The 21,367-nt window shown below is 43.1% G+C and overlaps 1 protein-coding gene across 3 annotated transcripts in view; it reads left to right on the top strand.

Moving 5' to 3' along the window:
* Positions 1-1,158: 1,158 nt before the first annotated feature.
* SNRPB2 (small nuclear ribonucleoprotein polypeptide B2) overlaps positions 1,159-21,367 on the top strand; it is a 55,849-nt gene continuing 35,640 nt past the window's right edge. The window contains exons 1-2 of one of the 3 annotated variants that reach the window (XM_069234092.1): positions 1,159-1,435; positions 1,921-2,062. Coding sequence is in view for 1 of the 3 variants with exons in the window: in XM_069234090.1 (XP_069090191.1) it covers positions 1,596-1,673 (78 nt within the window). In the remaining 2 variants the exon portion in view is untranslated. Of the gene's footprint in view, positions 1,436-1,536; positions 1,674-1,920; positions 2,063-21,367 lie in introns of those variants that run through there. The other 2 variants (XM_069234091.1, XM_069234090.1) reach the window with 2 other exon arrangements.

The following is a 21,367-nucleotide window of genomic DNA, read 5'->3' as shown; positions in this document are numbered from 1 at the left end:
GAAAAGCTGTCCATCATCCTGGTAAAAGGCGGGAATTCCTTTACCTACTTCGAGGGTGGACGGGGCGTGGCTCAGCAGGCGGAGCTTACAGGGGCTTTATAAAGGGAGAACCTTCTACTCTGTGTCTCCAGCAGAGGAAGATAGAACCCGAGCGTCGCAGTCAGATACAGATTACGCTCCAGTACATCATCAGTTCACCTCCAGGAAGGATTCTAGATCTTTTTCTGCTATGGGATCTCTGAGCGCACAGCCTTGCTTTATCTTTGCCAAGCCCAAGAGTTAGGGTGGCTTGTCCTTTCCAGAAGCTGAGCTTCAACTGCGGCACCTGCTACGTTTATATTTCTAAGTGCTTTCTGTTGAGGTTTAGTTTCTGTAAAATGAGCATCGTGGTCTACCCAACCGGAGTATTTTCTACGAGTATGTCAGTAAGCGTTACCTATCATGTTTTATACGCCCTGTTTATATTGTACTCTAGGGGTACGTGATGGGCCACGGGGTAAACGTCTCCAGCAACCTTGTGTGCCTTTGGCAATGTTATTGTTACTAGTGCGTCTTTGTGGAGATGTCCTCATGCGTCTGCGCATCAACAACGCACCACCTGAATCGGCGGTAAACGCAGTGGGGTCGTTTTGGAAAGCTGTCCATCATCCTGGTAAGAGGCGGGAATTCCTTTACCTACTTCGAGGGTGGACGGGGCGTGGCTCAGCGGGCGGAGCTTACAGGTGCTTTATGAAGGGAGAACCTTCTATTCTGTGTCTCCAGGAGACATTGGTGTTATCTATTCTGTATGACATATTTTTTCAATACATACTCTCTGGCATTTTGTTGTAAAAGGTGAAAATGTGAGAGAGTTATTCCTTACGAAGCTGAGGTAAGTGCAAGCAGCTATCAGCACACACCAACGGCTCAGCACCACTCACAATGGTTGTCTGCCCGCTACCTTTCTAAAACGTTGGTATCAACATTTCATAAAGGCACAGAAGCCACGAGCACTGCCTTGCTACATTGCACTCATATTTCGATGCTGGGACGCTCTCTCACAGACTGGAGGGCGAACCCACTTGTCCCTCCTACACGAGGCTACGTAAACAGCTCCGCACAACGAGTCAACTTCAGCAGCAGGAGCGCCGGCTCTCGTGCGACTGGGCCAGAATTTCCGGGGCAATGTAGATGTGTTTCCGGCACAGCTTCCTGGGCAATTTCTCGGACGACTTGTGGGCCGTCTTGTTTGAGGCGGGCCGTTCTTTTTTTAACCAATCTCTGGGTTTCCTGGGAAGTACAGACGCGAAGGTTTTCGTAGCAAGGCTGATTCCCTTGTCAATCACTTTTGATTCCGGCATTCTGGTTCCTTTCCTTCTTTTTCGCAGTTTGGAAGTAGTGATATCGAAGTGAAGTAAAGGAAAGCTGATGTTTGCGTTCTGCATGAAGACGGAAGGTAAGGTCAACTATCGGAAATCTCCTGCTTAATTCTAGAGAAGCGGGAAGCATGCTGAACCGCCTTCAGTGTCTGGCACAGCCATGGGGGTGCTTTAAAGCCATGTGCAGATTTTCCTCGCAAATTTCAAACAGAGCCTGTAATCTAAGGATTGGAATTGATGTTACTGTGTAGAGGGAGGACATTAGTTTTTTTGATAGCCCACGACATCTGGTTAGAAACGAAGCTGGAGTTACAGGTAAGGCATTGTTTCGAATTTGCCAGTGGAGTCTCTCTTTTTTGTAATTTTTTTTTTGCTTTTCGTGATGCCAATTTTCTCTACATTAAATACGTTAATCACGACATCGGAGACGGGTTTGCTAATAAAAAACCTTCTTGTTTTTGTTTGGCATGTAGTAGGGGCTGGTACAATTTTAATGTCTTGATTTCTTACCAGTAAACTTCACTACCTTTTGGCAATAATTGTTTTTCTTTGTATTTGTAAGAGATCAGGGTGGAATCAGATTCTGGATCTGGAAGGAAACATTTTCTAGTTGTTTGCTCCAGGTATGAGCATTAGAAAACGACATGTGAAGATCACAATGATGCATAAACGGTGCAATAACGGAACAGAATATCCTTTCTAAGGTACTTAGACAAACACCCCGACGCCCGCATATTATTGCCGCAGCGACTTTTGCTAACCTCTTACACCTATGATTGGAGAGAACATACCGCCAGACATGTCATGTAGGATGTCCAAAAAGTCTGATGGATTCGGAATGGTGTCACCTACAGAGGACAGGTTGGTCAATTTCTCCTGGCAGTTTTGTTTAAAACCAGCACATCCCCAAACGATGTTGACAAGATTGCAGCCAGACAGTTAATTGCACCAGCATGCGACGGAGCAAGAACTGAGGTCTTTGTTACTTTAGGAGGTAATTATAGAACACAGATGGGTGGGACAATCTTTCAGACTTCTCTTCCAGTAGAGCGTATAAGACCACTGTGCATCTTACAGCTTCCCAAAACTTATCTTCCTTTTTAGGTCGAGCTTGGCAGCGAGTAGAACCGTCTGCAAGATTTGTTGTATTCATTATGGGTTTTTAGCCATGCCCACTCTTGCCATTCGTGCATTGTTGTGTTTATCTCAAGTGCTTCACTTTTGCCACCACGCCCGGTCCTTGGTAAGTAAACTTACAAGGGGATGTGAATAGGCCGATGAGCCTTTTGATTCGCCTAGAGTATTTTAGCTATGTAGTAACCAACGTCCATCAATAAACAATACACAAATCAATAATCATTAAGCAAGTCATTAATCGGCAGTTAATAGCATCACAGCATGACATTTCAGTCATGAATAAACACAACTCAATGTACGTTTTAACAGTTTTATTTCCCTATTAGTTACAATACTAAATCATGAGATTCATTAAATTTTTATTCAGTAAACTTCAGATTAATTCATTAGTGACTACCAATAACACGATCAAATCAGAATTTGAGGAAAACATACATGCTACTGCTTCAGCATAAGCCAACATATGAATCACAGAAAAGTACATCAGCAGAGTTCAGTAAACCAGCCCGTCAGTCATTTGTTACTGTATATGTCAATGTCCTAGAATAGGAACCTCATCTAACCCAGATTAGCATGAGCATGTGGGACTTCATGCGAAAACAATTTAGGACACTGATTTGAAAAATCTAGCTAAAAGGAAAACTATTTAAACAGCGCAGTTGGTACCTAGAAAGGAAAGGCACAAAAGGTAATTCAGTCACATTGTCGTATCTACCTATCCTCGGTATGGATCAGCAACTAAGTCAGTCTTCGTCTTCAAGTCATCAATCGATGAGCATTACATCAGGGTCTCAAGAGCATGAGCCCAATGACAGAATCTCTCCATCAGTTCTTCGCCTAGCATCTCCCTCCGTCCATCTCCCTAACATCTGAACTCTCCCTTTCTGTCACGTCATTATATCAAAGCCACCCAGACTATCCCCCAATTGCTAATTGGTCAGTTAATCATTAGCTATGACTCCATCCAATAAATGTAAGTTTTCGAATCTATGAATTCTAATATTACACCGTTAGCAATGTGTTGATTGGTTCACTGTACGATGTCCTCATCATTCGGCTCATCAGGTTTCGAAAATGTTGCATCTTCTCCTCCAGTCAGTGGCTCTATTGTTTGAGTCCTGGGAAAGTACATACAGTCTCCCTTACACAGTCCTTGTTACAATTTTGATTCCATCATCTCCTGTCCGTTGGTTCATCGCAGAGAATGCTAGCAAAGCAGACTTAATTAAACAATAAGCATTAGCTCCTCTGCATTGCATGTTAATAATTCAGCTTCTGCATGAGACCTGGCAACTAGGTCACAACTTCGACTAAGTTAAATCTATAATATAATGCAAAACATGTTATATATCTCAATATGACGTATTACATCGTTATTATACATTCTCAACATTTCACATTTTTAGTCACTTTTTAATATAATTCGTGAATCTTGATGACCACTCTCCGTGGGCACATTTTCAAACGTGCACATTAATTTTCCCTGTTAATTGGATTTCTAAACATTTTCTTTATTCAAATACATAAACATTCATTAATAATTTTTAATTAATATATTTGCTTCAGCACTTTTAATGGTGTATTGTGCTGAATGTTCCTCCTTTGGTGTGCTAAGTTCCTGTCAAGGGAGTTCTACCACTAAGAGAACATTTTTGTTGGCCATCCCTCTACATCACACTTCCTCCTGTTCCAGCGTATGATGGCCCCTCCTCCCATCTGGTTTCGGTTTTCCCTTTAATCTGAGCCGTGATCCTTTCTCCTTGCGGCTCAGCGCCATGCTTTTATTATTTTACTGTGAGTTGTAGAGTCTTTATTTTTTATTTTTTTAAATTATTTCCGTTCTAAATGTGGTACCAAAATTAACCGAAAACGTAGGAGAAGGAAATTGGAGACTAGCACCAGGCGTGGGTGAGTGGGAGTTCAGTGCAAGTACAGCTCTGTATTTCATTGATTGGGCCATAATAAGCTGCATAGTACTCAGTGCCCACAGTCTAGGTTTTTTTTTTTTTGCAATTGGCAGTACAGTATCGTTCACTACTGGATCTTCAATTTTTCTCATTGTAAATTGCTCCAATACCTTTGGGTCTTCTACGCACTATGTGTAATTAAAAATAAAAGTAAATAGCCCTGTGCCGTGCCACTGTCCTGTTAGGCTTGGCTTCCAAGATGTGTTTTGCCTTCCCCCTGTAAGCATAACAGGCCATATGCCACCACGAGAGGTGGGTGAGGTGGCAGTTAGTTTCGGCTAGAGATGACCCTCTTGTCAAAGTGGTCAGCAGATGTGTTCAAATGCGACTTTGCCCTACAGAATAACTTAATCTGACCCATTGAGTCAGTTCTTATATGTCCTGTACACACCCCCACCGCCAACCCCTCCTTACTGTTGGTGTGAGTGAACCTTGACTGTCGGACTTTGTAGACTTGCTATTTAAGTGTTCATTAAATTGTGGTACTTGAAAAATATTTTTGTAGGCAGCATTTGGCTTTACTGGGTTCCACAGAATTCTGGTTGATTGTCAGAGGGTTAGGCACATTTTTTATTTATGTAGGGAGAGCATTTACTTTTCGTCACTTGATTTTTTTTTTTTTTGTCCTTTACAAAGTCACGACCCTGTATACCTAGCACCACCACCACCTGCTTTGACACAAAACTCAAAGCTGCATTTGACGCTTTAATAACTTGCCTGTGCTCCGGGCTTCCCTTTCTAAGTGCGGATGTGACTGACTCCCAGTTTAATGGTGAAGGATGAAAGGGTGAGTCAGCTGTGCATGGATGGAATTGAACTTGTGACCTTCAGATCAGCGAATGTTCTCAAGACTCTGAACGCTTGTGTGTTCTTCAGGCATCACAACATGCCTATTGTGCCACATGCGTGTGTGTGTGTGTTCTAGGGCTGTTCGAACTGCTAACACGTCCCTTTTATGACTAATTTACTCACTTTGGGACTCGTTTTAGGCCAATGAATCTTTTGACCCTGATTGAAGACACCTTAGGACGAGATAGCTAATCAGCATGTCAATCAATATGACAATAATGTCATCAGAGTTCACAGTAATGCATCAATTCAAATTAATCAAAGACATTTATTAAACTCGGAAACAACCATGACCTTGCTGTCATGAATAACCACACCAGTTTTAGTATGATTTTGTGAAGTTTATTCCCTATTGACTACAATTCTACTAGCAAGTTTATTAGTCTCAAAACCAAGAAACACATTAGCATAGTCACAATATGGCAACTCTGATAAGATTTCATCAAAGCAAGAATCACAAACATTAGAATATAACACGGCGTCAGCATAGGTAATCTTTAACAGAGTATCATCATCACGTTATTTAACAAAGCATAGATTTGGTCATTTGTCTATTTGCGTCAGTTTAGTGAACCCCTTAACTAACCACGAATTAGCATTGGCATGTTGGGCTTCATGCAAAACAATTTAGTAACACCAATTTAGAAAAAATCTAGCTATGGTCTCTGTCAAAAGAAGCAGTTGGTACCTAGAAAGGAAAAGCAAACAGACAATTACAATTTCATTGTCATATAGTTACCCTCCGTATTGGGTCAGCACTCAGGTTCGGCCTTCATCCTCAGGACATCAGTTGATTCGCCATCAGGAATTCAGCAATCTGGTAAAAAGGGGCACTTCCCTCATAAGGAGGTAAAGTGTAAACAGGCAATATAAGGCAAGAATGGTTTTAAGAACCAAACAGCAAAGTCTCTATGCAAAGTGACAAAGTGTGTGGGTCATAGCAAATCGTATCAGCATCTCCCTAAATCTTTCCTAGTCTCCTAATCTCTCCTGTTCTCATTTACTTCCTGGTGTCAAGGGTTTTTATCCCATTTTTGTTGTACATTCCCCTAAAATTTGGTTGGATAAGGGGTTGCACCCCACTATCTCCCTCCAATAGAATTTTAATTATCTCATCAAATTTGTCACCCCATAACAGTTCTCACGTAGTTTATTGCTCCTTATGATTGACGTCTTTAGCGGGTGGAATGTCTGGTATGATTTCATACTCTCGTGGTCCTTTGCGCATCTTCAGTCAGTGGCTCCATTGTCTGTACCGGTTCAGGCGACCTTGTACCTGCAAGTGGTTTACACTGTTGCAATCAGCTAAAATGTTTCTACAAGCAAGTCGAATTTCATGAGAACGGATCTACTACAGTTACATTCATCTTCTAGTTTGGAAAAACAAAAGTTCATGTCCTTCAGCAAGTCAGCACACTGCACGTTAGAAAAACACATTTAATATGACAGCCAGGCAGCTAGGCCTCAACTTATGCCAACTAAGGCCTAATGATTTATTAGCAAAACTTTACATATAACCTATTATTATTAGTGCAAAATCGTATCATAATATAACATTTCAACATTATTAGTCAGTTTCATTAGTCCCCGTATATATTGGCGGCCACTCCCCGTGGGCACATTTCAAGCGCACGTTTTAGCAAGATACATTAATACATTTTCTTTGCGGCATTATTACACATTAGTTCATAAGCATTTCATGTTAATATAGAATATATAAGCTACGCTCTCTCAGTCCATCCTCTGATGACACTTGTCCTCACACAAAACCTTAACCTTTCATTTTTCTCAATATACGCATTTCAACATCATCCCCGTGTGATTTTTCCCATATTTCTTTGAACATTTTCTCTTTTTCTTCATTTCTTTTGTTTTGTTTTGCCAAATTTCTTTTGATTCTTTCATTAACTTTGCATGATAACCATAATCCCAATAAACATATCCGGACAATCAATAGACCCCCTAATATTTTTGCAAGAACCCCATTCCAAATACTACTAAACCAGTTCCCTACTTTTGTAATCCGTTTCCCAACTCTTTCCCAAACTCCAGGTTCCTTCAAATCTGCACTATCTCTTGTTAGGTTAGTAAGCATACCTCTAATCTTTTTACTATTGTCAGGAATGAACGCACAGCAATGGCGCTCATTAAGCATTTTACAGACTCCGCCACTCTTCGCTAAAAGAATGTCTAAAGCAAGCCGGTTTTGAAGAGTCGTAGCTCTTTCCGCAGCAAGTTCAGTATCGGGAGTATAGCCCCTGTGAAGTTTGTCAGCATGTTATCCACAATAGTAGACAACTTTCGAATCTTTATGGAGTTTAAGATAACCCCTACTGAAGGAATTATGGCTCCAAATATGTCACCAACGACAGCAGCCGCTGTCTTTCTCTTTTGTCTAGTATGTTGTAATTCAGACATTTTAGGAATTTGCTTTAAGTCATCAATCTGGTAGATCTTTGGGAAAACTATTCCCAAATAACATGTCCCATACCATCCCTTTGGAAGACGGTAATAAGCATTAAGCCCACATATATAATAGATCCCAGGGATCGCTGGATCCTGTCTAATTAACATGAATGTCCATTTACTCTGAAAGAAAAACACATGCCTGCACTCACTCGTTCCCACAAATAAAGTGTCATGCTCAGATTTCGGCCTATATATACACAGTCTACCTACATGTAATGCATCTATAGCTAATTTGCCCTGTGTCTTTATAGCAGTGTAAGCATAATCATTTGCAAACGTGCGTTTTTCTAATCCTCTTTCTAGCCTTTCTTTAATTGCTTTTCGTCTCATCAGTGTGATCTAAGAAGCCCTTTTCTACAGGTGTTAGTAAGCAGGTTATATTATTGCGGTGCGCATAAGCTGTCCCAAATGTCAGTGTCGGCTCAAAGAAACCCCTAACTAATTTTATGCTATGTTCTTTAGCTAGTTTATTTAGAAACTCAATCACAGGCACAAAGGAAAACACTACATCTAAGTTAGAGTAGAAGTATTGCACATGTTCTTGATCATAGAATCTAGTTAACAGCAAACTACAACTTATCTCGTACGTTAATGGCAGACTATGATAAGTAACCCCTTCTTGTACTGATGAAGGAATCTTCGTGCACACATAGCAATTCTTTGCCTCCATTGTGTCAACGTACTAATTCAGCAAGCGATAGAAGACATTAGTAGATCGTACCCCTTTTGGAAGTGTTCACTCATGCAAGTATTTTGCATCCTCCTCAAACTTCTCCCATGGTGTTAGTGGAGCAGTTTCAGGATTTGAAGCATTGTTAGTCACTTTCTTATCCACCAATGGCATTCCCACAATCACGCCTATAATTATTATTGCACACACAATAGCCAGAATAGCACTCAACCAACCACACAACCTACCCCTATTACTATTACCTCTAGTGTAACTCATGATCTGTAAAGGATCAGATAGCAGAATAATACAACGCAAACAATCAACTTGAGGACGATATAAAAGCTTGTTTCTTTTTTTTTTTCTCGTGCAAAGTCTCTCTCTCTCTCTCTCTCTCTCTCTCTCTCTCTCTCTCTCTCTCTCTCTGCGAGTATTTTCAGCGTTTCACTCACTCCAGGACACTTTTGTCAAATCAGGTTAACAGTTTGTCATAACCGGTTTTTCAGTGTCAATTCAGGTTATCAGTGTCACATCCGGTAATTTATCAGTCTCTTTTTTCAGCTTCTCAGCTTTCGATTTTAATTTCAACTTAACACAGTCTCTTTCTAGAGTTGAATTCAGGTGCCGTAGTATTGATCTGGTACCTCTTGATCAAAACATAACGCCAAGAATTCTTGTTGCCATTCAGCTGATGTCGCATACGCCCATTCAGGACCTGCGTAACTTCTGTTTGCAACTTTTTCTTTTCAATTTACGTTCACTTTGCAACTCTCCTTCACTGAGATGAACTGGGTGTGTCAACTTCTTCTATTGTTTCACTAGGGACCACTTTCTCTCCTGCAGCGTGTGGCTTTGGCCAGTTATCTCCTTTATGTGTTTTCTTCCTGCTTATCCTTTTAAAATGTTGAACAGCGCCCTCCTCTTGTGCTATGGTGTTTTCTCTTGATGGCTCTGCAAGTGGCTCAGGAAGAGTCAGAACACCTTGACTTCCCTCTGCCTCTTCCCCCTCGCCTTCTGGGTCTGTTACGGGCTCAACTTCAAACCAGTATCCGTCTGCTTCTGGGAGATCCTCTCTTTGCGTCGGTTCCCCTGTTACCTCAGCTGAGATAGGCTCATTGTCACTCCTCTGGAACTTGCTTTGAGTGACTAAGCCGTCCTCAGCATACTCTCCTTCAGTCTCAGTTCCCCTTTGAATACTCTCCGTCCCGGAGACTTCCTTCTCTGCAGCTGTTGTGCTGGACACTTCAAGTTCCTCATCAGTAGGACACGTCGCCTTCTTTGTGTGACTGGCATGTATCCAATTCGGAAGGCCTGCACATTTCACAGCAGTAGTTGTTGTCAGTATTACTTGATATAGTCTCTTCCAACACGGCTCCAAACACTATTTCCTCACGTGTTTCTTGACAACCACCCACTCACCGGCTTTCAGGGTGTGACCTGGATCGCTTATCGGTGGCAATGTGGTAGCCTCCATCTGGTGAGAAAAAGAGCGGACCACATCAGCCAGACACTTGCAGTAGTCCAACACATATCATCCATGATATTCACAAGAGCATTTGCAGGCAATCGCATAGCTCGACCCATTAGAATCTCGTGTGGAGATAGTCCTGTTTTCTTGTCAGGTGTGTTTCTCATTGACATCCGTACTAAGGGCAATGTATCTGGCCACTTCAAATTGGTAACTGCGCACATTTTTGCCATTCTCGACTTCAAAGTACCATTCATCTGTTCCACTAGTCCTGATGCTTCAGGGCGATAGCTACAATGCAGCTTCTGCTCAATGTTCAATGCAGCACACAAGAGCTTAATCACCTCATTGTCGAAGTGTCTGCCCCTATCTGATTCTAAAGAGATCGGGAATCCGAAGCGGGGTATTAACTCTAAGCAACAGCTTTGCTACTGTGAGACTGTCATTCTTACGTGTAGGGTAAGCTTCAATCTAGTGGCTGAAAATGCACACAATCACCAACACGTACCTCAGACCTCCACACATGAGCATCTCGATAAAATCCATCTGCATTCTGCTGAACGAACCACCAGCTCTCCCAACATGGCTCATATTCACCACAGTCCCTTTTCCTGCATTTATCTGCTGACAGATAATACACCTGTGACAGATAACCTCTGCAGCTTGTCTGAATTTTGGATTGAACCAATCGATTTTGAACAATCTGATCATTGCATCTCTCCCTGCATGTGCTTGCCCATAGTAAAACCTCGCAAACTGTGACAGAAGACTGTTTGGCAAAACCAATTTTCCCTCCTCTGAGACCTATAAGTCGTCAGACCTCTGTACGCATTGCATCCTCTGCCAGGAGCGTTTCTCCTCTTTGCTGGCATGTCCCTGCAGTGATTTGAGCTCCTCTAACGTGTCAACCACCCTTAACGCAAAGTTTAAGCATGTCTCATTTTCAATTTCAGGTAACAATTCCCACTGATCTCGAAACGATATACAGTTCAATGCACAAAATCCTGCGACTTGATCTGCATATCCATTTCCCATTGACACAAAGTCTTGTGACTTAACATGAGCATTGTATTTCACCACGGCAATTTCAAGAGGTAACTGAATCGCGTGCAACAAATCCTTAATCTTTTCGCCATTTTCCCCTGGTGAACCAGAAAACGTCATGAAACCCCTTTGTGACCATAACTGGCCAAAGTCATGTACAATTCCAAATCCGTATCCGCTGTCAGTGTAGATAGTGTCTTTCAAGTTTTCAGCTGGGTGGCATGCCTTGGTAAGGGCAATTAATTCAGCCACTTGAGCAGAGTACACTCTTTCGAGCCAGGAAGCTTCTAAAATACTGGTGATTGTACACACGGCATATCCAGCTCTCAGTATTCCTACTGAGTCTCTCAAGCATGAACCATCAACAAACATAATGTAATCATTTTCTTCCAATTGGGTATCTTTAATGTCAGGTCTCGGTTTGGTGCATAGTTCTGTTACCTCAAGACCATCATGTTCTACTTCCTCGGTATTGTCAATGTCTGCATTATCAATAGGAAGTAAAGTTGCCGGGTTCAATACAGTACATCTCTTAAGGGAAACATTAGGAGACCCCAGTATAATGGTCTCATATTTTGTCAACTGCGCATTTGTCATGTGCTGCGTTTTAGTTCGGGTCAACAGAATTTCAACTGAATGGGGGACCATTACTGTTAAAGGATGTCCCATCACTATGCCCTCACATTGGATGAGGCTTTGACCAACTTCTGTAACTGCACGCAAACAACCCGGTAAGGCTGCTGCGACTGGGTCCAAAGTAGCTGAAAAAAATGCTACTGGGCGGTTTGCACCTCCATTGACCTGTGTTAAAACTGACAAAGAAGAAGCATCACGTTCATGACAAAACAGTAGGAAAGGCTTCGTTTAATCAGGCATACCTAAAGCTGGTGCCCTGCACATGCTTTCCCTCAATTCCATGAATGCCTCCATCTCTTTCTCGGGCATGGTTATGGTACCCGGGTCCTTAACTGTCAGTTTCACCAATGGTTTTGAGATAATCGAGAAGTTGGGAATCCACTGACGACAGTAGCCCATCATTCCCAAAAACATTCTGACATCTCTCTTGGTTGTCGGGGGATTCATCTGCAGTATGGCTGTCAATCTTTCTTTGGATATTTTTCTCGATCCCTTTTCAATTAGGTGACCTAAGTAATTCACCTCTCTCTGACAGTATTGTAGCTTCTTTGGGGACACTTTATGTCCATTCTTTCCCAAATGGTTCAGTAAGGCAATGGTGTCATACCTGCAGTCGTCTTTTGTTCTGGACACAATCAACAAATCATCAATATACTGTACTAGATTCGAACTGAAACGCAGTTCTAATGACTCCAAATTCTTCTTCAATATCTGATTGAAGATGACTCAGAAAACCCTTGAGGAATTCTACACCAACTGTACACCTTATCCAAGAATTTGAAACTGAAGAGAAATTGTCTGTCCTCATGAAGAGGCACTGAAAAGAATGCTTGAGACAGGTCCACAACTGTGAACCACTCTGCATCACACGGAACCTGAAACATGATCACAGCTGGGTTTGGCACTATGGGGCAGCATTTTACCACAATTTCGTTTATTTTCCTCAAGTCCTGCACAATTCGAACTTTCCCACAAGGCTTTTTCAAACCCATTATTGGTGAATTACACGGGCTACTCATCACTTCCTTCAGAACCCCTTGCTTCACAAAGTCCGCAATTATCTGTGCTACCTGAATGAGGACATCATGTGCCATGTGGTACTGCGGTACCTTAGGAACACTGCATTCGGCTTTACCTGTACCTTAACCGGTTCTACTCCCTTTATCAATCCCACTTCTTTTCCTGTCCGGTCCCACACTTTCTCTGTCACTGTTCCCTGCTACTCAGGTGGCAAGTCTGTTACTGTAAGCATTGGGAATAAGGTTATCAAAGGATATTCCTCATTTGCAGTATCCATCTCCAACTCTGGAAACTGAGCATCGTCCCCTTCATCATCACTGTTTGTCTGCACCTCAATCCCTTCATTGGAACAGGTAATCGAACACCTCGTTTTACATAGTAAGTCTCTTCCCAGTAGGGATACAGGACTAGAATCACAGACTACAAATTTGTGTAGTCCCTGGAAGTTGCCAATCTCAACTTGGACCGGATCTGTAATTGGATTTGTCAGTAAATGATTTGTTACTCCTACCCCTCTTATGGTACGCCCTGAAAGTGGCAATTTCGGAACCTCTGCACTTCTGACTGTAGAGCGTGTAGCTCCTGTATCAACTAGGAACTAAACCTTATGACCCATCACCTTCCCCTCTACATAGGGGCCCCTCTGATCTACTTCTAGGGACGCTGCAAGCCTGCACTCCTCACTGTCTGAACAATCATCCGACCATTAACCGTTTATTCCATCCTCACCACGCAATGGGAACTGTTGTACTGTGTTATTTTGACTCATTGTTTGGCCTGTGACCTGTTGAGGAAGCATCACCTGTTGCTGTCCCATTGGAGCCAACGGTATTTGTATTTGCTGTCTAGGTACCATGGGAACCTGCTGTTGTACCTGCTGCATTTGTGCTGTTTGAACACGCGGCATTTGCTGCATGGGCTGTAACCCCTGCATCTGAACCATGTTACTCTGGAAGTTCTGATTTTGGCCCCTCATCTTTGGACCCCTCACATTTTGGAATGTACCGACGACATTGCTTTGTTGAACAAAACCATCCTGCACCACCATTGGCTATTCCCGCTTCCAATGCCCACGCCCCCGCAAGCGTGACATGGTGACACCTTTTTCATCCCCTGCACATCATTTTGAACCACAACAGTGTTCAAGTCTGGGCCACAGTTCACAAAACCTCCTCGACCTCTCGGTTGTGCCTGAAAAATGCCATTCCGTTGCGGTTGCTGTTGTACCACCTGTTGTATTCCATTCCCCTGCATTCCTGCATGTGCTGCCTTAATCTGCATCACCATCACTTTCTCTTTCAACTTTCTCTGCTTCAACTCAATCTCATCACTACAGTATTTAGCATACTGCAATACCTCCTCAATCGGCTTTGCTTGCCAACAGATCAAATGATTCTTAATCATCTGGCTAATCTCTGGTCTCAGCCCTTCAACAAACCTGAACACAAGGTGATTTATGTCTTTCGGCTCAATGACCTCGCTGCCACTGTAATGTTTGAATGCTTTCAACAATCTCTCATAGTAAGCATGAATTGACTCTTTGGCTTCCTGTGAGGTTCGATCAATTTTCTGCCAATCAGTCACTTTCGGCGACACTTTCTGCTTCAAAAACTCAATCACTTTATGATAATATTTCATCACCTCTTCAGACGGTGCTCCGGTAACTTTATCCCTAGCCAGCTCCTCTGTTGGCCAGTCTATGCCCCTCTTGCACTCAAGCCATAAGTCAGGTGGAACTATAATTTCAAACAGGGTATTCAAGTCCTCCCAGAGACATTTTGCAAGCTTCACAAACCTGTCCGTCTGCTGATACCATTCAATCTGCTTCTCCATCAACCTGGGATAGTCATTTGTGAATGACAGAATGTCACCCCTAGAGCACGGTACATGGACTAGAACCCCTCCGGCTGTTTCTTTCATTGGTAACATTTTTATTGTCCCCGTGTCCGGTGCGGCTTTAGCCTGTTTTGGTTCCGGACTTTCGCCTTTCTCTTTATCTCTCCTTCGCCCATCTGCTTTCCCATTTCTCTAAGGCTCCCCAAATTTGAACACTCTGCAGTATTTCTTTAAGATGCGCTTTCATCCCAGTAGATATCATAAGCTCGAAGTCTTTAGACTCAAATTCTAATCTGTAGCTTCTTTTCAAATGTTTAGTATTTTCAATGTCTATGCCGTATTTATCTGCCAGGTTTTCCAACCTCTGAAGCACCTTGCCCACTTCTTTAGTGATCTTGGGGCACAGATACCTCAATTCTGCTTCTGTGTACGACTCTAGTCTCTTAACCCCCATTGTTCCTTCCACTAGTTCCATGGCTTCTACACCCAGTCTCACAAAATTCAGGTATTCTTCCCTTTCTGACCTCTCTGCGGTCACTGCAGTAGTTTGCGGAGTGTTGAGTTTGTCTAACCACTCGTTCAATTGTTGCGCTGTTAAGCCCTGCACCAAAATATTTTCCAGACTGCACCATTGGTGTCTGTGTCGTATTGGTACTCATTACCTGTGGGGTTAGTGTTCCCAACCCTGCTTGCCTCATTGTCTCCAAAGGAACCCCAATCGGTCTAAAGTCTAACAAGGATCTAGTCCTTTCGACTCTCTGTTCTCCCTGCAGGTGTCCTATGGACCCTCCTCTTATCGCCTCTTGGGTCATTTTTCCCTGATCACATACGCCAGGCTTACCCTGCGCGTACAGCGGTACTGGTGGACCAACAGTAATTGGTAATGATATGGCAGCTGGTGTCTGACCTGGTCCCAAACTCTGGGGAGCATTAACTCCCATAGCTTGATTCATCATTGGTGCTGTAGCTACTGACTGCGGTCCTGCAACTGAAGTGTAACTCAGAACCAGCTGTTGCTGGGGCAGCAATTGCGGAGTTGGCTCACTCTGCACTAATTTTTATCTCGTATATATCTGATCAGGCGGCACCATCAGACTCGTATTTGTCTCCAGTACTGGCACATCTGGAGAAATCATTTGAATCTGTGGTGGCTGCAACTGTATCTGTGTCTCTGGCGCAGTGGGTACACTGACACCATTCTGTATCAGAACTGTATCACTTGTCTGCACTGTACTTTAGACCCCCTTACTCTGTGCTGGTACTTCAGAACTCACACTAGTGCTCTGCGTGTTATCATTTATAGCATATGGTGGCGTGCGATCATAAAACAACTGGTTAAGAAACTCTTCATTGTCTGAATCATCTTCATCTACCCAAGATCTCTGAGTCTCTTTTGGCCTACTAGAGCCTTTGTCTGTCTTACAAGTGGCTTTGTTTCCCTGTGTCTCATCTTCTTGTGTTATTGCCGGGAACAATTTAAGTCCATCAACTATTCCCCTTCTACACGTCTTGGTCTCATTGTCCCATCTAGCTTCAGCTAAAGTCTTATCCGCTTTTTTCATTCTCCTTTACAATTTCTGCTGTCTCTGTTGTATGGCCATCAAATCCCAAATTGCTAATGCCTCATACTGAGCTGGTCTCGGAGGTGGGTTTGCACACTTAACATCCACCTCAAGTTCTCTAAAATTCTTGTATTAAACGTTCCGTACTCTGGAAACGCTAAACATCCCTCCTTCTCTGTTAATTTTTGCCTCTGCTTCATCCAAAGACATGGCGCGACTCCCTTTTCCTCCATTACGATATAAGCTGGAGTACCCTCAGGCGGTGTAGGCTCCCCTTCACTCGCCATAATATATGTATCTCCCTTCCAAGCACTCTTTATAGCCTTGAAAAACTTCATTGTTGCGTCTTTTATTTTGTTTAGAATTTGATAAGAAAGTGACTTTAATTCCCAGAACACTCTTCACCCACCTTTCTTAACCAATTGCCTCTCACGGACGGCTGCCAATCCGTGTGCGACCCCTATCAGCAACTGACCTATCCCAGCGCGGCGCTACTGACGTCATACTCACACACACTGAAGCTGACAAAGCTTTGCGGCTTGTGCTCCTCACACAAACTAATGCGATATATTGCGAGCACCTTTTGACTACAAAAACCCAAATTTGCTGGTTTACTTCAGGAAGGGTAACACATTCGCTTCAGAACTTTACACAGATTTCACTTGAAGCCTCTGTCGCTACTCTCTCCTTCTCAGCTCCCGCACTCGCAAGCAGAATTCAACCTGCAAATCCTACTCTCGACTTGTCAATGGTTCGTTCTAGTGCACTTTAGAACTTGCCAAATCTCCATCGAAGGTTTCATTCACACAATTTGACTCAAACTCGACTTGTCAACCACGCCCGATTGACCTACTAAACCGCACAAATTACAACACAAACCCATGTGTCTCCTACACTTGTCAATATACTCTGGAGTCTTAGACCATGACGGGTCCGTACATCACCAACAGCCACGTGGATAATTTTTTGAGCACAAAGCGCCACACTCACATGAAGTTCGCCGACTTCCCTACTCTCATACTGCGGAGTACACCCACTCCTACTAAAACAACATTACCTGGCCTAAATTCACACAAACTTCACAAAACACCTGCAATATGCATAAGCTGAGCAAGCGCAAATTTTACACCACACATGCTAAAACGCCGAGAACATACCCAACTCACTTAAGCGAGCTCCGAGATTCCGGGAAAGTCATGGGGAATTTAGAAACTCATCATACCTCCAATTTGCATTATCTCGAAAAACTATTTAAACAATAGTCCTCCGTCCTAGGGCCCTAAAGGGCCTAAACCGTCGCTCTGCTACCAGAACTGCTAACGCGTCCCTTTTATGACTAATTTACTCACTTTGGGACTCGTTTTAGGCCAATGAATCTTTTGACCTTGATTGAAGACACCTTAGGACGAGATAGCTAATCAGCATGTCAATCAATATGTCAATAATGTCATCAGAGTTCACAGTAATGCATCAATTCAAATTAATCAAAGACATTTAATAAACTCGGAAACCACCATGACCTTGCAGTCATGAATAACCACACCAGTTTTAGTATGATTTTGTGAAGTTTATTCCCTATTAATTACAATTCTACTAGCAAGTTTATTAGTCTCAAAACCAAGAAACACATTAGCATAGTCACAATATGGCAACTCTGATAAGATTTCATCAAAGCAAGAATCACAAACATTAGAATATAACACGGCGTCAGCATAGGTAATCTTTAGCAGAGTATCATCATCACGTTATTTAACAAAGCATAGATTTGGTCATTTGTCTATATGCGTCAGTTTAGTGAACCCCTTAACTAACCACGAATTAGCATTGGCATGTTGGGCTTCATGCAAAACAATTTAGTAACACCAATTTAGAAAAAATCTAGCTATGGTCTCAGTCAAAAGAAGCAGTTGGTACCTAGAAAGGAAAAGCAAACGGACAATTACAATTTCATTGTCATATAGTTACCCTCCGTATTGGGTCAGCACTCGGGTTCGGCCTTCGTCCTCAGGACATCAGTTGATTCGCCATCAGGAATTCAGCAATCTGGTAAAAAGGGGCACTTCCCTCATAAGGAGGTAAAGTGTAAACAGGCAATATAAGGCAAGAATGGTTTTAAGAACCAAACAGCAAAGTCTCTATGCAAAGTGACAAAGTGTCTGGGTCATAGCAAATCGCATCAGCACCTCCCTAACTCTTTCCTAGTCTCCTATTCTCTCCTGTTCTCATTTACTTCCTGGTGTCAAGGGTTTTTATCCCATTTTTGTTGTACATTCCCTTAAAATTTGGTTGGATAAGGGGTTGCACCCCACTATCTCCCTCCAATAGAATTTTTATTATCTCATCAAATTTGTCACCCCATAACAGTTCTCACGTAGTTTATTGTTCCTTATGATTGACGTATTTAGCGGGTGGAATATCTGGTATGATTTTATACTCTCGTGGTCCTTTGCGCATCTTCAGTCAGTGGCTCCATTGTCTGTACTGGTTCAGGCGACCTTGTACCTGCAAGTGGTTTACACTGTTGCATTCAGCTAAAATGTTTCTACAAGCAAGTCGAATTTCATGAGAACGGATCTACTACAGTTACATTCATCTTCTAGTTTGGAAAAACAAAAGTTCATGTCCTTCAGCAAGTCAGCACACTGCACGTTAGAAAAACACATTTAATATGAAAGGCAGGCAGCTAGACCTCAACTTATGCCAACTAAGGCCTAATGATTTATTAGCAAAACTTTACATATAACCTATTATTATTAGTGCAAAATCGTATCATAATATAACATTTCAACATTATTAGTCAGCTTCATTAGTCCCCGTATATATTGGCGGCACTCCCCATGGGCACTTTTCAAGTGCACGTTTTAGCAAGATACATTAATACATTTTCTATGCGCATTATTACACATTAGTTCATAAACATTTCATGTTAATATAGAATATATAAGCTACGCTTTCTCAATGCCACTCTGCTGCGCCCAGAGGCCTGCGGCTGTGAAGGCACTGGGCCAAGGAGGAGACCAGTCTTGATGTTCCGGACTTCTTGGCACATTGAGACTCTGCTATCTGCAACTGTCACCCCGATTCCAGTTGGCCCGGAGGTGGCTGAGATATTGCTCACCCTGATACATCAATATGAACTTACTGGGCGCAACAAATGGCACCAAATACTATTGTTACCCAAAAGTGTGGCACAGCATGCATATTTAGGTGCTTTCCACATTAAAAACCGCATGTCTAAAATGTACTGGCTATGTTCTCCCTTGCTAAGTTTCAGGAGGTCTGACCTGCCCAAATTTACTTTAGGAAACTGAGGTAGGTGCGGTTCATACTACACAAATTTTTATTCAGTATTTACCATAACTATAGTTATAGCACGTGTACGGGAAACAACCCAGCCTTCAGTTACCTGGGATTATACATCTTAAGCTTCTATAAATTAATCTGCCTGGGTCCAGCATTAATTTGTTGTCCAAGAACTTTCTGTGCCTCTGTCTTGATTGAAGTCTTTTCACCCCAGAATCAAAGTGTGACAGAAGCTGAGTGCACCCAGGATTTCACTAGGATACTCTCCCTTTAGCCTTTCAGGGCTTTGGGACGGGATCTAGTGGACATCATCTCCCAGTAAAGCAGTGAGCTGTTCCTGACAAGAAGTCGCGTCTGACAGCCAGCAGTCTGGCTGCGGTGTTGAACGTCGGCCCCAATGCATCACCACCTGACGCTTCGCTAGTAAAAAGAGGGGGGCTGCCACTTTATGCATGTCTAGTGGGATAGCCTAGTAACGCAATAAGTGGTGATTGTTCTAGTGCATACCCAGTGATTTCCTCCACTGCGTCCAATGCTTCCATGCCAGGGCAATGCCACGCAAGATGCAGGTGGTCGGACGCAACTCAGTTCCTTGATTAGTCCTATTCTGTGCATCCTTTCTGGGGTACAGTATAGTTTATGCAAGTATTTAAAGTGCACCAGTCACATTCTATAGTTAGGGGATAGCGCTTGGGACTGTGTGCAACAATATTTTAACTTGCCCTCTGTAAGGGGGGGGTTGTCAAATCTTCGTTTCATTCCTGCCTGCTGCTGGGGGTATGTACCAGTACGGTCTCCTGCATCCCAGCAAAAAGTCTAGTGGCTAGCTTGCATGAAGAAATATTTGTAAGGGGTGCCTCAAGCACACAAAATGCACAGGGCGCCAGGAAGCATTACTGGGCAGTGCGGTTGGCTGCTTGAGGTTGATGGTAGGTGAATGTGTCCAGTTGAGTCGCATTTTGGCCTTGAAATGCCTTAAGCGATGTAAAAAGCTGCCGCCGTGGTAGACTGCACCCCTGGTAGTTAGCTCCAAGCCATTTAGCCATGCATGGGTGCCAGAGTCCATGGTAATTGGAAGGGCAGGGTGCCCTAAAATTGGTACTGAAGAGGCAAATAGCCCAGCCCGGCTCACTGTCTGAGTTCATTCCATGTCCACACTGTTCATGCCATGGTGCCATCTGTGCTCATGGGTTCTTGGGAGCCAGCTATAACGCTTGAGGGGGGGGGGGCATGGCATGATCATATTCCGGTACCGTGTGTTCCTGAAATTGCGTAGGGCAAAGCCAATAATATACAAACTGCGCCTGAGAGCCATAATAGTATAAGTCCATATCCGGAGCGCGCAGTCTACCCGCTAACGCAAGAGATACAAGACGCAAGCAGAGCTGTTTGCAGAAGTGCAGCAGCAGTGGGAGCAGCAAGTCAATGAATACATAAAGGAATTTGGCAAGGATCACCATCTAAGCGATGGCCAGCCTCCCAGTTCAGGAAAGTGAGAGCTTTAGCCAACTTTCCATCCGCTTGTCTAGCCAGGTCAGCAAGTGCCCATAGTTAGCTTTCTACAGTTTGTCCTGGTCTCTGCTTATCCACATCTCCAGATACCGCACCTACTCTCTCGCCCACTGTAGCGGGAGTTCTGAGATTAATTCCTTTGTCATGTTTGTCAGTGGGAATATAGGCTATACTTCCCTTTTGCATGTGCATTGGCACTTGGAGATGGCAGTCTGGTGTGACGGAACTCTAATTACGCTATTCAGGAAACCTCGTGTCTTTGAGGCACATGTATCAAGTGGCTCGATGCGGCCCATTGTTGGAGGTTTTTGGGCCCAGGAACACTTAGCGAAATTGCATCCTTTTTGGCTACTAAGGCGACTTTAAAAATTTGATTCATATGCATTTTTGTCAACATGTTAAACGAACTGATGGCAGGAGGTGAAATGTGATCTGAATATTCAGCGTGAGCGGGAAGAAAAGGTGAGGTGGTTTTTGTCAACAATACTGAAACATGTGAAGCACTGAGCTGTATTAATATGCAGACTTTGAAAGAT

Source organism: Pleurodeles waltl, chromosome 5 (assembly GCF_031143425.1).
Source record: "Pleurodeles waltl isolate 20211129_DDA chromosome 5, aPleWal1.hap1.20221129, whole genome shotgun sequence".
NCBI lineage: Eukaryota > Metazoa > Chordata > Amphibia > Caudata > Salamandridae > Pleurodeles > Pleurodeles waltl.
Note: the sequence above shows the minus strand (reverse complement) of the source record. Positions and strands in the feature narration are given on the sequence as shown.